Raw genomic sequence first — 16,114 nt, forward strand, 5'->3', positions numbered from 1 at the left:
AGTTTAAAAACATTAAAATATGATGGGATTAGAGTACAGAGCTGGCAAATCTCTACCCATCACCTGGAGTTTCATATTTTTAAATTCATCACCTACACGTATTATTCACATACAACTAATGTGTAATTCAACCCCAAAGCAGGAAGTTAGCAAATTAAGAACCTAACAAATACCTGCTTATTTAGCAATAATTTAAAATACAGATCAAAATCTAGCAGGTAGAGATGAAATAAGTACTCAAAATATTTATGTCAGTAATCATACAAAGGCAAATACTATGGAACTTTTTTATATATGAAAGGAAAATTTTTAAGCAGTCAATATAATTTCAGAGAAATAATTTTGATTGTAGAAATAAAAAGTAAAATCAGAGATATATCAAATTGAAAAACTTTAAAGCAGAATAAGTAACAATTCTGTTTGAAATTTTTAATTAAATAAAAAATCAATCTAATCAATAATAAATGTTCTCAGAAATGAGAAAGGGAAGGATACAGCAACCGTAAAAATTATTTAAACTTATGAGAGAAGGTTATACTCTGTCTTAAAATATTTGGATACTTGTAAAACATACAGAATGTAAGAGGTTATAAATACAATCGACCCAAGAAGGTGCAAACTTGAGCAGGTACATCTAACCAAAGACATATACATGCTCTTCTTCCCTCACAAACACTCAACTTTCATATAGTAACTTTTCATATTAAATATAAGGAAACACTACCAATTAGGTCACAAAACAGATTTAATATTACAGGCCAGTCTGGGTGCGCAGAACAGCCAACTAAATATTTGCCCAGTGCCTACTGTATGCGCCAGGAACCGCAGGAGGCGCCAGCATATGATGCTGGGCAAAACGGGACCGGAGCACTCATCCCCACGTGTGGCAGGGGTGAGGCAAGGAGCTTAATGGGCTGAGATCTCATCGGCTGTTAGGGCGCTGTCTTCACACTGAAGAAACACAGGTAGCCATGGAAGGGTTTTGTTACCCGTTACTGAGTGGGTCACTAGGTGCTATGTGGCGGGCTTCCAGAAATGAACCCGCATAGCGGCCTCCCCATTCTGATGCAGGGCTGCACTTCCAATACCATCATCTGTCAAACCATGTCCTCACTCACTAAATATCCAGCTAGGTGCATACGTTACTATATACATTTGCTCTCATTTAAATTTTCTTCAGTCTCTTCCTGCCTTTTCTCTTTCACCCACAGAGTCTCATTTTCTTTTTCCAAATCTCTTCTTGAATGAAATAGCTACTACAGTATCCCAAGCTTGGTGGTTGATGCAGAATTCTAAATCATCATCCTTAAAAATTGATATTCTTCTTACATATAGCACAGCCCAACAAAACACATCTGGATAGTGAAACAGGAGTAAAAGAATGCTCTATTTCAGTGAAATGGTCCTCTGTTGTTTGCTTTCAATTTTTTAAAATTTATTTTATAGAATTCCTCGCAGTTGTTTGCCTACTTCCAATTGGTTCTGCCTCCCCCTTGCATTTATTTTCTGTTCTTTCTTCCCCAGAATTGTATCCTTCACTTCCATGTGACGCAGGTATTGCCTTCTCTCATCTGAGTAAACGAGAAAAAGAACAAGTCCCCGTGTAGGCAACAAACGTCTAAGCCTGCTTCTCTCTTTTTCTTTTCTTTCTTTTGCCCCACACATAGGTCACAGAAGCAAGGCTGGGGGAAAGTTTAAATAAATCAACCAACAGCAGCACGCATTATCCTTTTAAATCATCCTACAACACGACTCGTATAAAAAAGTAATACTGAAGAGGCATATGCATGAAGTCAATTATCCCAAAAGCGAAGATGGTAAATTAAACATAATCTGGGTTTCCCCCGCCTTATCTTTCTTCCATGAATCCCCAAGTGAACCAACAGAATAAGACCCATTCCTTTGTTTTCCATCATCCTCAGGGATATTGTCTTCAGAGCAGCTCACATCCACATCTCATAATCTAAGCTGTTTTATATCTCTCTTGTCAAAAAACGAAACAGTGGACATAAACACACACTTCACAGAATCTTAAACAAATGTGTTTTGAACATTTTAATCTTCCTGAAATCCTGGTGCATCTTCCAATCACTTAGAAAAGCACCCTGTCCTCCCTTATCTGCCAGTCAATTTTTCCCTTCCTAAATGGTACATGAGATCACTGTGTACCTTACAATCCATAACATTTTGAAGTCAATGGAAAGGCTATAAAAGTGTGAAAGAATGCAAACCTTTCAATAAATCCTATAAAAGTAACATCTTGTTAGCTATTTTAGCTTCTAATTTAATAAATGATTACTCAATAGAGAGTAATCAATAATACTGTTAAGAAATATTTTGAGAGTTTTGCCTCTCAAAATTTGCAGGAAGCAAAGTTTTAGTTTCTTGCATTTCAACACCATGAACAGAATATTTACTTATTTTACTAAAAGATGGTTTGTTTGCATGCATGCTAAGTTGCTCAGTCATGTCCGACTCTGTGCGACCCAATGGACGGCAGAATACTGGAGTGGGTTGCCATTTCCTTCTCCAGAGGAGGGTACTACCAACACAGAAGAGAGAGGGAATCACAAGAGGAGGAAACAGTGACATGAACCTGTATTTATAAAACTGGCATAGTCTAGTTGTGAAGCAATGATCTCTTGGGAGCTAGTATTTTTAAATCTCAAGATATTGGCAGGATTGACACATGACACTTTAAACTCATATACATGGCACAAATAATTAAAATAATACTAATTTTCTGGCAATCTGAGCCATTAGCATTGTCTATGACACTAAAAGAACACTTCAGGAGACCTGCATATTTAAATCTGAAATTCCAAGTAAGATAATATTAAAAGAAAAGAGAGATGAATTTCTTTTCTAAAAAACAGAAAAGCTGTAGCTGTTTTCCCAAGGGAAATTTGTTAGGCACTGCTGCCAGTCTACAGAAAACCTCATGAATTTTGATTCCACCAATTCGGATTTTATGATAATTTGCACAAGAGCTGGATTAAAGCACATAGGTTCCTTTAAGGTACAGACTTTTTCTTTTCTTTCCACTTTCTAGAGCGAAAAAAGAATGGCTGATGCATTAATAAAAAAAATTACTGAAGAAAAGAATGAAAGAAAAATATGATAACCTTTTTTGAGCATTTAATATTAAGAAAGTAGAATTTATAAACATTTCAATTAAAAATAAACACCCATTAATGCTCATTTAATTACATTATTTCCTGGTTATTAATTTATAAACTAGCTAGCATTACTATAATACTGAAATAATTAAACTGCATTCCTTTAAAAAAATTTTCTAGTTCAGACATCTCACAAACATATCACACTAGCCTTCCCACTAGCTGTATCAGTGTGAGCTTTCATTCTGTCAAGTGCTAATACCTTTCCAAATTCATAACATTGTAAGCAACCCAACCAAGTTTTGTTTTATTGCACAAATTTTCTCCCAGACTGTTCTAAAACATTTTCATCTTATCTTGCATTAACATTATTCATTTCAATTTAAGAAAAATCAGTCCAACTTTTCCATTATGCCACCTAAAGTTTAGTCTTAACTTAGGAAGGACTTCATCACCCCCAATTATGGGAACATGCTCTCATATTTCCTTAAGTATACTTAGCAAAATTCTTAAGGAAGAGAATGTCACTGGCATAAAGGTATAACCTTATTAACATAAAATACTATTTCAAATCAACCTTCATTTCTTTTTTTTTCAATATCACATTCAGTATTTAAAAAAGAAAAAAAAAGGGGGACTTATTTTTCAGTCCTTGAAAACTTATTCATGTTATAAAGAATTTCCAAAAATTTAGGAAAGTAGGTGAGCAAATGCTAGCTTTCATATTTACCCACTAATCAGAGTTCACAATCTAGGTTTCTGCTCACTAGACAGTTCACTTCTGAATTATTCATCTAGTTTTACACAGGAACCTAACTTCCCTCAAGCTTCCCCAGATAACAAGTGGGTAATTCCAGGCAGTACATTATGCCTATGTTAACAGAAATCCTACTTGTCAAGTGACTCTTTGGAGTAAGTCTGAATATCATAGGGTTATTTCAGCAGGATAAGTTGCTTACTATATTTCTTAAGCCATAAATGACTTACATGCTTAGGACTAATTATTCACATATACATGGTAAAACAGATGATAAACAGAATTTTTTTTTAAATAAAAAAACTTTCTGGTGACTAGAGTATATAATTTCAGAATGATAGCTGCTAAAAGGAAACTATAGATATTATGGTGGTGATTTTAGGATTTTGCTGTTTGAGACATAATAATATGAAAAATCTCAATGCAAACTGACCTAGAACCTCCACCCTTTTCTATATCTACTATTGGACTCCTACTTTTTCCTGAATCATTACAATATTTTTTTGAAAAGGGGATCTCTTTGCTCAAAGGACTACTTTAGAACAGGAGTAACTACCATAGACTCAACTCTCACTAGAACAGAGCTCTCATCCAGTTACAATGGAGAGTGACAGTAGAATAGCACAGACGTGCTTGCTCCTTAGGAAAAAAAGCTATGACAAACCTAGACAGTGTATTAAAAAGCAGAGAAATTACTTTGCCTACAGAAGTCCATACAGTCAAAGCTATGGTGTTTCTAGTAGTTATCCATGGATGTGACAGTTGGACCATAAAGAAGGCTGAGTGCCAAAGAATTGATGCTTTTGAACTATGGTGTTAGAGAAGACTCTTAAAAGTCCCTTAGACTGCAAGGAGATCAAGCCAGTCAATCCTAATGGAAATCAACCCTGAATATTCACTGGAAGGACTGATGCTGAAACTGAAGCTCCAAAACTTTGGCCACATGATATGAAGAGCCAATGCATTAGAAAAGACCCTGATGCTGGGAAAGACAGAAAGCAGGAGAAAGGGACAACAGAGGATGAGGATGAGATGGCTGGATGGCATCACCAGCTCAATGGACATTAGTCTGTGCAAGCTCTGGGAGATGGTAAAGGACAGGGAAGCCTGGCATGCTGCAGTCCATGGGGGTCGCAAAGAGTCGGACAAAACTGAGTGACTGAACAACTATTATCAATTCAATTACCACTAGAACACAGCTTTCATCCAGTTACAATGCAGAATAACAGTAGAATAACACAAACTTGAAAATTCCTCATCCTATGTTGCAATCCCTGGGATACAGTTATTTAACAGCTTTCAACTTCAGCTTTCCCATCTTTGTAAAATGATCAATTTTTCTGTAAAATGCTGAATTCTTAAATTTCTAATATAAAATCTAGGAGCATTTTTATATACCATTCCCTGAAACTTTTGATTACACTGTATTCAGAAACAGAGAGCAAATTATTTTAGAAATACAAACTCATTTCAAAAGGCAATTAATATAACAGTGCAATTAAGTCAGAAATCACTAACAAAAAAATAAACAAAATCCCCAACCATCCCTGAGGGAAAAAAATTCTATCAAGGGAGTCAAAGAAGAAAACAGCACAAAAATTAATCAAAGTAGCAAATATGAAACTATGTTTAATACAGCTAAAGCAAAGTTTATAAGGAAATTAATAGCTTCAAGTGATTTTAGTAGAGAAGAATAAAGACTTAAAAATAAGCCCAGTTACCAACTTAAGAAACTGGATAACAGAATAAGCCCAAAGAAGAAGAAAAGATAACACAGAGCAAAATGTAATGAAATGGGAGTATTATACAAGACGACAGCAAGAAACTCAGAAGTTACAGTAAAAGGGGAATGGAACAGACAAACTTTGGCAAGACTACTCAACGTAGAGAGAAAGGCATAAATGAACAGTGAGAAAACGGAGACACAACTACAGATCCTGCAGCAGCGAGAAAGAATACCATGAGTGACTTTTTGCCAATAAACTTAAATGCTAAGAAAGTGGATAAATTATAAGAAAAATACCTGACTGAAGAGCAAAAAAGAAAGCTGGAGTAACTTTATTAAATACATTGACAATTAATCTCTGACAAAGGAGGCAAGAATATACCCTGGGGAAAAAAGATTCTTCAGTAAGTGGTGCTGAGAAAACTTGACAGCTACATGTCAAAGAGTGAAATTAAAACATTCCCTAATACTATACACAAAAATAAACTCAAACTGGATTAAAGACCTAAACGTAGGACTGGATACTACAAAAGTCCTAGAGGAAAAGAAGCAAAATATGTTTTTTCATAAATCACAGCAGCATTTTTTTTTTTGGCTCCATCTCCTAAAGTAAAGGAAATAAAAGTAAAAATAAGCAAATGGGACCCAATTAAACTTGAAAGCTTTTGCACAGCAAAGTAAACCATCAGCAAAATGAAAAGACAACCTATTGAATGGGAGAAAATATATGCAAATGATGTGACCTATGAGGGACTAACCAACATATATAAACAGCTCATATAACCCAACATCATATGAGCTATATATGAGCTCATATAACTCAACATCAAATAAAAAACCCCAAACAACCTAATTTAAAAATGGGGCAAAAGAAGTTAAGAGACATTTTTTCAAAGAGGAAATGCAGATGATGACACAAAGTTAAGACTTTCTACCAAGCAGGTATTGGGATGAAGTGAAGACTAGTATGTAGGTTGATACAATAGTACATATTAGCAATGTGCCAGTTCTTAAATTGGCTTTTAGAATCAAAGATGACCATGCTACTGTCATGATGTTATAACAATATATACTACATATACTAATATAAGTACTAGGTATTAGATATGTGATAATACATAATGTTACACACATATATAAAATACATACACAATAATACATGACATTGCATATATATGTAATAATACATATTACATATACTTACATGGATTATTTTAGGGGTCAAATATTGTGTGATAAAAATTTAAAACAAAGTATTAAAATCAAAGTTTATGCATGAATCAGCACATAAAAGCTCTCCTAATTAACTGATAGATTTATTTCTTCCCAGTTCACTTTATGCATATTCATCACTATTTATTTTATTTAAATCTCACGCAATGATTTTAGAAAGTGTCAAGCACAATGGATACTAAATCCAAGTATATAGCACTATAAGGAAGAAAACAAGGACATTATAGAGAATTGATGAATGCTGCTTTCTATATTTATCCCCAAATTGGTCAAAACCAAAACAAATAAAATTCAAGCCATCTGATTTTCATTCATAAACAGAGAGAAAAAATAAAAGAAATGGGCTACCATAATTTAGTTCACTGCTTTATTCTATTGGTATATAATGAACAGTCAGTTTCTCTGTCATTATACTGTACTGCACAGATTAATCTTTCCTTAAAATGTTAAAAAACAGGAAAGATATCTTTTAAAATCTACCAATAAGCAAGGATTGTTTTCTTTAAGAGCCTACCAGTATGCTAATTGCTTCTGAAGATAAACTAGTTACTTGTAACTAATGGTTACTACTGGTAAGAAAAAGAAGAGGGAGAAAGAACCTCCAGTGGGTTAAGGACTATAGCATCTTCAATTGACACAAAGCCTTAGAACAAAGTAGCAATTAAAGAAAAAAAGGCAGATGTAGAAAAAGTTAAATTTTCAGGGGGAAATCACCAAAAGTTGGAAAAAGTAGTGAAAAAACGATCTATTCTAGATGATCCATAAATCAATAAAAAACTCCAAATTTCTAAAGTAGATTCTACAAAAGAAAAAATGGATTTCCTTTCATCAAACAAGACAGCTCAACAAGCAAAGATCTGAGAAATCTCAAGGACCTTTGTTACTCAAAAAGTTTATCTCATGTTGTCAAGGACAAACTGATATTGGAGCAAAACGACTTTATTTTTAATTTGCCCAGAATGCATATGTAAAACTGCAAGCTGAGTAGTAACACTGGGCAGTGAACCGCACAGAACAAGGCTTGCTTGGTATTCATCCTGGGTCTTAAATAAATGTAGCCTGCCAAACGCAGCCCACTGGATTATTTCAACCTCATTATCCCATTTCTTTTTCTAGAACCTCTGTTCCATTTCCTCCTTCCTATCAGACACTTAGTTCACTGTTTTTAAAGCTCTTTGCCACAGGGGTAGGAAAGAAGGAAAAGTAAGACCAGAACACATTTATATTGCTAACTGAAGCAGCTCTGAACCGGTACTAGACATGGAAAAGATTGACCATGACGAAGTTTAAACTCCTAGGTTCTTACAGCCTGAGTGTCTCAAATGCTTTAGGATTTCAGCAGTGTGCGGAAGGGAGCTTCAGTCAACCTTTCAAAGGGATGACCTGGCTGTGGTGACTTCTCAACTCTTCTTAGACTGTGTTTTGGCAAGAGTGCCACTGAAGGGTCATGTTTGATATGGGCCTTCCAGAAATCCCATGGAAAGTGCTGAGGGGAGCAGATAAAGAGGGGAGATACTTTTAAGATGTCTGCACATCACAGCGAAGCTACCCAGACCAACCCCAAACAGCCCTGGAGGCTGCCCAGGCTGGGCCAAGGGACAGAGAACATGGACGACCTGAAATTATTTCCACCAAAGATATCTACTTAGGAATCTGCTGCTGCTGCTGCTGCTGCTAAGTCGCTTCAGTCATGTCCGACTCTTTGTGACCCCATCGACTGTTAGGGGTCCTGTCCATGTGATTTCCCAGGCAAGAATACTGGAGTGGGTTGCCATGCCCCTCTCCAGGGCATCTTCCCAACCCAGGGATCGAACCAGAGTTCTCCTGCGTCTCCTGTATCGAAGATAGATTCTTTACCACTGAGCCACGGGGAAAGCCCAGCTAGGAATCTACTTAGATTAAAAAAAAAAAGAAAAAGACTTTCCATTGGAATCCTACATGGCTAAATTTTTCTGCCAAAACATCCTGCGGTAATATGTAATAAGAACAAAGCAAAACTAAATTATGAAATCTAAATGCCAGAAAGAGAATCTTACATCCTTTTAATCAATTTTACCCATTAACATTAGAGTGTGCTGGAACTCTATCCACCTTCCTGTCTTCCTCCCATTCCACAGACTGTTGTACATAAAATGTCTTTTTTCACATTAGCTGAGAAAATAATCAGTACGCTTTCTGTGATGAAAACCACTTTTTGCTTGTAAGCTTTTTATTCCTTATGCAAAATTTACCCACGAAAACTAAGGAAAGAACACAGATCCAGATAAATAAAAGTGAATCAACTTCCTCTGCCCCATCTCTCACCACTGCAACAAATCACAGTCAACTGAAATAATTAACATTTTTTAAAAAGCTGCATAACATCCCCAAATATGAAGGTACTACAACTGAGACAACTATTCCTACACTGACTAGCATTTGTGTTATTTTGGTTGTCTTAGGCTTTTGTCACATCAAAAAAAAAAAAATACTCCGCCAGTCAAGCACACAGAAGCACACATATACGAGAACACAGCCATCAGTACCCATTATACTGGCCCCATTTATGGCCATGTGACAGTCTCCCAAATAGGACATTCAGAAGATCTACAACAAGCTGTCATACTCCCCACAGCAAAACAGGTAACACCTGGGAAATAGTCACAGAACATGCTATGCACTTAAAACAAAGTGCATATTATGCTATGCACATAAAGCAAAGTCCATCAACTTTTAGGTATCAATTTTACATTGATTCATTTAGAAAGGTTGCAATAATAAGGTATTTATACAGGAATCTCTGCAAAAATAAAGCCTATACTGGGGTTGATTTTAACTTACCTTTTTTTGACACTTCTGCCCCATTTAGTTCTTTTTGTGCTTCTTCAATTTTGTCTAAGAAAAACAAAAAAAAGTATAAATTAATTCATCATACACAAATAAGAAGACAGCAAAACAAGTATATTACTTATAAATGGTACCTGACACATAGTAATAAATATCTGTTGAATGAATTATTTATGAAACAAACATGTGTAAACTGTTAAATAATAGAGTCCTTTTAAAATTGTAATTTTAATTAAGTCTTAGTCACAAGGGCTACTTCCAATTGTTTCCACAATGCAAATAATTAGTGCGTTTTAAATACTGAACCATAATTTTAAAATGTATAACTGCCTATTCAAACTACATAAAAATAATTCTTTTTTTTTATGAAGACATACAAATTTCACTGGTGAGTTTCAACAAATGCCAACTGGCTTAGAAATAAGTCTAAGCTAAGTTCATAGATGGCCTAAGACCTAAGTCAAACATGGAAGAAATAAAAGGATGAAAAATAAATGACGGGCTGAAGCACAGCAACACGATGCTTCTGCCAACCGTTGGTTACAGAATAATTACCCATGAACTGTGAGGGTGGAATACTGAATTAAAGAGGCACTGAACAAAAACTAAGGGCTTCCCCCGTGGCTCAGCAGTAAAGAATCTGCCTGCAATGCAGAAGACTCGGTTCGATCCCTGGGTTGGGGAGGTCCCCTGGAGGAGGGCATGGCAACCCCCTCTAATACTCTTGCCTGGAGAATCCCATGGACAGAGGAGCCCGGCAGGTTACAGTCCATGGGGTCGCAAGAGGGCCAGACACGACTGAGCAACTGAAAAACAGCAACAAACATACAGCACTTCTGCAATCATCACTTTCAGATGAGCATGGTTCTGAAAGAAGCAACGACTAAGAAAGAGTTGGGGCGGCTGCCTCCCAGAGCTGCAGCCCCCCGTCTGAGCTTTGAGCACAACTGGACTTGGTCAATAAGCGCGTGTTCTACGTTGGTAACAATTAATTTAAATTTCTATAAGGATATACATAATTGAAGATTGACAGAAACCAATTCTAAGTTTAATACAGTGGTCTAAACACTAACTGGTAAAAGGTAACAAAATTCCTGATGCTATTCTATACTGAAATGAACACCGTAACCATAATGATGTGACATTTCAGCTAGTCCACTGGAGCAAAGTTTAAATGCTTTCAAAATAGTGGTATGTCAGCCACTCATAACCTCCCAGTATCCACTATCAGCTCCCAATGGTCACTGATACTAAACATCATCGCTGGCCACGGAAGACGGCATCCTCCCCACCACAGGCCCTTCAACCTCCGGTGCTACCTGCCTCTTCCCCCGCCAGCCTTGCCGGAAAAGCCAGAAACTCAAAGAACCTTCCATTCACTGAGCAAACTTCTTTCCATTGCATATTGATCCATCCAGCCTGCCTTATCAAGGCAGATGGGGAGCATGAGAATGAAAGAAACAAGTCATGGTTTATCACAACTCCATCTTCATCCCCACAGCAACGGCCTATTAGCTCCCTGCTGGTTATCAGATCCAGAGTAAGATTTGAGGGGAGAAGAGACAGTCTTTGGAAATGATACAATTTTTTTCTCATTTGCAAGCTTTTAGTTATTTCTCATGAAATGATGAGTAAAACGAAACAGTAATGGGGGAAAAAAAAAAAAAAGCCCTTAATAAATGCAGAAAGTAGATTCTGTATTTAGCAGAACTTTTACTTCAAAAGGAGAATTCCAAATGTGTGACTGAAATCTATGTTAATATATATGACAAAAGCACAAGGCACACTTTCTCAAAAATAAATAATACTGAGTATATTGGAGATATTCAAAATGTAAATAAGGATTAAATACACAGTCTTTGAGAAACAAAAAAATGAAAAGCACTATTACTTCTATGCCAGCAGTTTGCCTAAACTTAAGAACCATAAATAACACATATGTATATATTGTACTGATATATATTCATAGCAGTAATGACTATGTGTAAGAGTTTGTGCATACATAATTTGATATTATATAATAAAACAACTTTTCATTAATAGGATTAACTGGGGCTCCAGGCAGCAAAAGCTCATGACTTAACACGTATTTAAAGAACAGTTTCTGTTTAGTATATTGAAGTTTGGCCACCTTCTATTTGTACTTTAACATGACAAATTCTTGCAAAAATGACCTCAATTTACATCAGTAGATTTGGGGTATCTACTGTGTTAGGTATAGGCATTTACTTAAATGGAGCTCTAATTCAATAGGTAATTACAATCTTCAATGACAGAGTTTATAACAGTCATTATAAGCTCTTGCCTTACTTTTTAGAAAAAGTCCTGTTTATATTTAACCTCTGTTTTATGATTCTCCTGGTAAAATATGATGTTTTAAAGACACTCTCCATTTTGGACTCTGTGGGAGAAGGCGAGGGTGGGATGTTTCGAGAGAACAGCATCAAAACCTGTATATTATCAAGTGTGAAACAGATCACCAGCCCAGGTTGGATGCATGAGACAAGTGCTCAGGGCTGGTGGTGCACTGGGATGACCCAGAGGGATCGGGTGGAGAGGGAGGTGGGAGGGGGGATCGGGATGGGGAGTACATGTAAATCCATGGTTGATTCATGTCAATGTATGGCAAAAACCACTACAATATTGTAAAGTAATTAGCCTCCAACTAATAAAAATAAATGGAAAAAAAAATAAAAACATTTTAAGAGAAAAAATAAAATCGTTTAACCCATCCAAAAAAAAAAAAAAGACACTCTCCAAAGCTACAGAGAAAGTACTCATTTATTATATGCTCTTAATTGGTCCGGGTAAGACAATTTACTAGTATTTAAAAGCAACATTTATCATTTTTTTCACTATGACCCAGAGTAAGGAATGTATTTTTACATTCCAACCAATTACACATGTGTGTGTATATGTATATTACATGTATACATAATTCAGAAACCAACTTACCCATACACTAATTTCTGTCCTTTCCTATTAAAAATGAAAAATGCTGCCTTGCCCAGACACATTGGTTCACAGCCCCATGCTGGACAGCAAACCCACGGCTTGAACCCACAGACAGAAAGCAGTTCTCAGCCAAGGGCTGCACCTCCCATCCAGGACACCTCTCATCATAAGCCTTGATGGGCAGGGGGGCACGTGTTGTTTAGAACAGGATCTCAGGTTCTTAGACACCTTCCATTATGCCTTCCCCAATGTCACTGTTATCTGAGCTCATAATTTCATAAAAATGACACATTCAGAAATAAATAGTAGTTTTTCAGCTGCTTCAAAATAAAAACAAGATATATGTGCAAAATGGACAGTCACACCATGTTGGTGAATCTAAAATAAGTAACACATTCTTACTGTAATGAGTTCTTACTGTATTTAAATTAAGATGCAATTGTAATTAAGTCAACTTTTACTAAATATGCTTGGAGTTGGTCACCTGGAAAAGGTCCCGGCAACACACGAATGGATCCATAATTATCCCTAAGATCCAGAGGGACCCATGGCTGAAAGAGTGCCAGGCCTGGGGAGAGACTACTGACAGTGTAGGTAAAAGTTTGGTTCTGCAACTATTAAAAATGTGCGCCTTTTGGCAGTTTTTCTTTTCTGGTAAAGCAGAGAAACTATTTGTTAATGGTACAGGCTATGAACAAGCTTATTTAATGCCTTGTATGTTTTAAAACTTTTGCTTGTATAAGAAAACAATGCAAAAATGTTTTATTTTCACCACAGGTAAATAACTAACTGTAAATAAAGAAAAAAAAAAAAACCAACTTGTGAAACATAATCTGAAACCACTGAGCCAAAACAAAAAACAAAAAATTCCTGGAGCCCTTAGGAAACCACCGTTCTTTTGGGGTTCTGGGAAGAAGACTGGATCATTAAAAACAAATCATTTATAAAAATAAAATACTCCTCAAATAAGGATTTGAAGTAAGTGCCTGCTCTCTGACCATTTTCACCCTCCGATGAAAGGGAGGGGGTCTCCTGTACCACCTCCGAGTCTCAGCACCACTCCTCAAAGAGCATGAGGGTCCAGGATGTCAGTTTTGGGGTCCAACCCACCAAACTGCTAGGATTTGGTTCAACGACAGTTGTGTGTTTTTATTGCGTTGACTGTCTTACCTGGTTGCAGGTACACAAAAAAGAACTTAGAAATACAAAGTGTAAAAGAAAAATGGCTCTGCATTACAATACCCTTTCCACAATCATCTTAGTATCAACTTGATGGTAAATATAAAGCCCGATTCCCCGGCGCAGCGAACCAAGTTCTCCATGGACCCACTCCCCCGTCTGCAGCCGCAGCCACACCCCTGCATAGGTGCCCTCGGTCCCGAGACTCTTCCAGCTGCCGGCCCCCGCCCCATGGCCTAGGGATGGCGGCTCCTGGAGGCAAACCTGCTCTAACGCCCCCCGCAGAGCCACCGCTGCTTCGGGGAGGGTCCGTTTCTCCACCGCTCCGAGTCCTGTGAGCGCTAGCAGCTACGCCAGTGAGGGGGGCTGAGTGACTTGCCCATGGTAGAAATGCTGACAGCAACGTGCCAAGTGACGCGGGGAAGCACGGGTGCACCCTGAGAAAGGGAAAAAGGAACAGCCGCCCACAGACTGAGCACTGGCCTTCGCTGGTTTCACCTAAGAACCTGGCGCTTTATCTTCCTTAAGCTTAAAGATGATTTCTGCATTGGAGAAACTGCATCAGTGCCCCGAAAGGGCACGTGAACCAGCTGCTCCTCAGCCTTCCGACCTAGTGAGGAGCTAAATGATCACCCCAATTCCAGCAGCGCCTCCTCCTCGCCTGCGGTTCTGACAGGCACCCCTGCTCTGACGCCCAGGGGCTCTCCTCCTTCACGCAGCCCTAAAGACGCCAAGTGGAAACACTAATAGTAGATTTTCATGAGGCAGAGCCTAAGGAACTGTAAAAGGCACCTCTGTTTATGGAGAGGGAGACCATCTGATTGAAAAAAGATCACCATATGTGACTGCACTATTTTTACTACTGAATAAGCCCAACTCCCACGTCCCGTCATCACACGTCAGCACCAGCTCCCTATTCTCACTGGTAACTGCTCAAGCTATTTCAATAAGACTAAATATATGACCATGACGTAATGTGAAAAGTGCACCCAACACCCATAACCACATACACGTGCTCTTCTAAGTGACGATCCTAGAGTTCACTACTAAATCTGCTAAGTAAGCCTAACTTTGTAGGTGACACATTTTAACCTGTAAATTATATCTTTCATATTTCCAGATCTATGTCTTGTAGGAAGTTAAGCTCCATAATAATGCCAAAAAATGATAGTCTAGACTTGTAATACTTCAAGCTGAAAAATACTGCCTGAAATAAGTGGGGGAAAAAGAGAGAGAGAGAGAGATTCAACTCTGCCTTAATGAGTTTGAAAACTGTGATTAACAAGTTCTAGAAAAATGTAAAATTACTCAATTTGATCCAGAAAGAGAAACTCAACTAGAATACCTAGAGAAGATTGAGAAAGTAACCAGGGAATAACACAGAATTACTTTTTTAAGGTTAAAGGCCAAGATGGTCTTGTCAACAGATTCTTACCAATTCTGAAGAATAAACATTTCTCCTAAACTGTCCCAGAGCACAAGCTAACATGAAAGGTGTTCTAAATAATTTATAAAAGCTGCTATAACCCTGATATCAAAATGTGACCAAAGGGGCAGAAAAATCAACACTACTTAAAAATCTCCCAAATAAATATAGATTTAACAATCCACACCCAGAAGTACATTCCAAGATTAGAAAGCCACACCCAATGAGGGTGTAAAGTAAGTATGCAAAGATATTTCAGGATTGGTGGTGGTGGTTTAGTCCCTAAGTCATGTCTGACTCTTGAGACCCCTTGGACTGGAGCCTGGCAGGTTCCTCTGTCCATGGGATTTTCCAGACAAGAATACTGGAGTGGGTTGCCATTTCCCTCTCCAGGGGATCTTCCCTACCCAGGGATTGAACCCATGTCTCCTGCATTGCAGGTAGATTCTTTACCACTGAGCCACCAGGGAAGCCCATTTTCCAATATTAGAAAACATATTATTATCATTTGTAATAAGGAAACAGGATGGGCATGAGGGGGAAGGTAATTTAAATAATGTTCAAAATGTACTTGATTAAAATATCTATCTTTAGTGTAAACAAAAAGCAAAACAATAAAACGTCAATGATAAATAAAACAGGTTACACGTCATCACATTAACCAAGTGGTATTCTGATACATATCCCGAAACAGAGGAACTAGCCAATAACCTATGATCACTTCCTTTCAGAAGCCTTCCCTGACCTGCTACCTCAGGCCCTGGTCTGTGCCCCCAGCACAGAGTTCTCAGCCCCTAAGCCTCGTTCACCATGGGATATTCCGAGAGCCTGTGTCCGCACTTGATTTTTTCATTAAAGTAGGTGTTTAGACCAGTAGACCCTCAACACATATT

The 16,114-nt window shown here is 37.6% G+C and overlaps 1 protein-coding gene across 6 annotated transcripts in view; it reads right to left on the reverse strand.

The window, feature by feature from the left end:
• HIVEP1 (HIVEP zinc finger 1) overlaps positions 1–16,114 on the reverse strand; it is a 129,829-nt gene that overhangs the window by 44,957 nt on the left and 68,758 nt on the right. For 5 of the 6 annotated variants that reach the window (XM_043908541.1, XM_043908544.1, XM_043908539.1 and 2 more), the window contains exon 3: positions 9,656–9,709. In XM_043908541.1, the coding sequence (XP_043764476.1) occupies positions 9,656–9,709 (54 nt within the window). The remainder of the gene's footprint in view (positions 1–9,655; positions 9,710–16,114) is intronic. The other variant, XM_043908543.1, reaches the window with a different exon arrangement.

Source organism: Cervus elaphus, chromosome 7 (assembly GCF_910594005.1).
Source record: "Cervus elaphus chromosome 7, mCerEla1.1, whole genome shotgun sequence".
Taxonomy (NCBI): domain Eukaryota; kingdom Metazoa; phylum Chordata; class Mammalia; order Artiodactyla; family Cervidae; genus Cervus; species Cervus elaphus.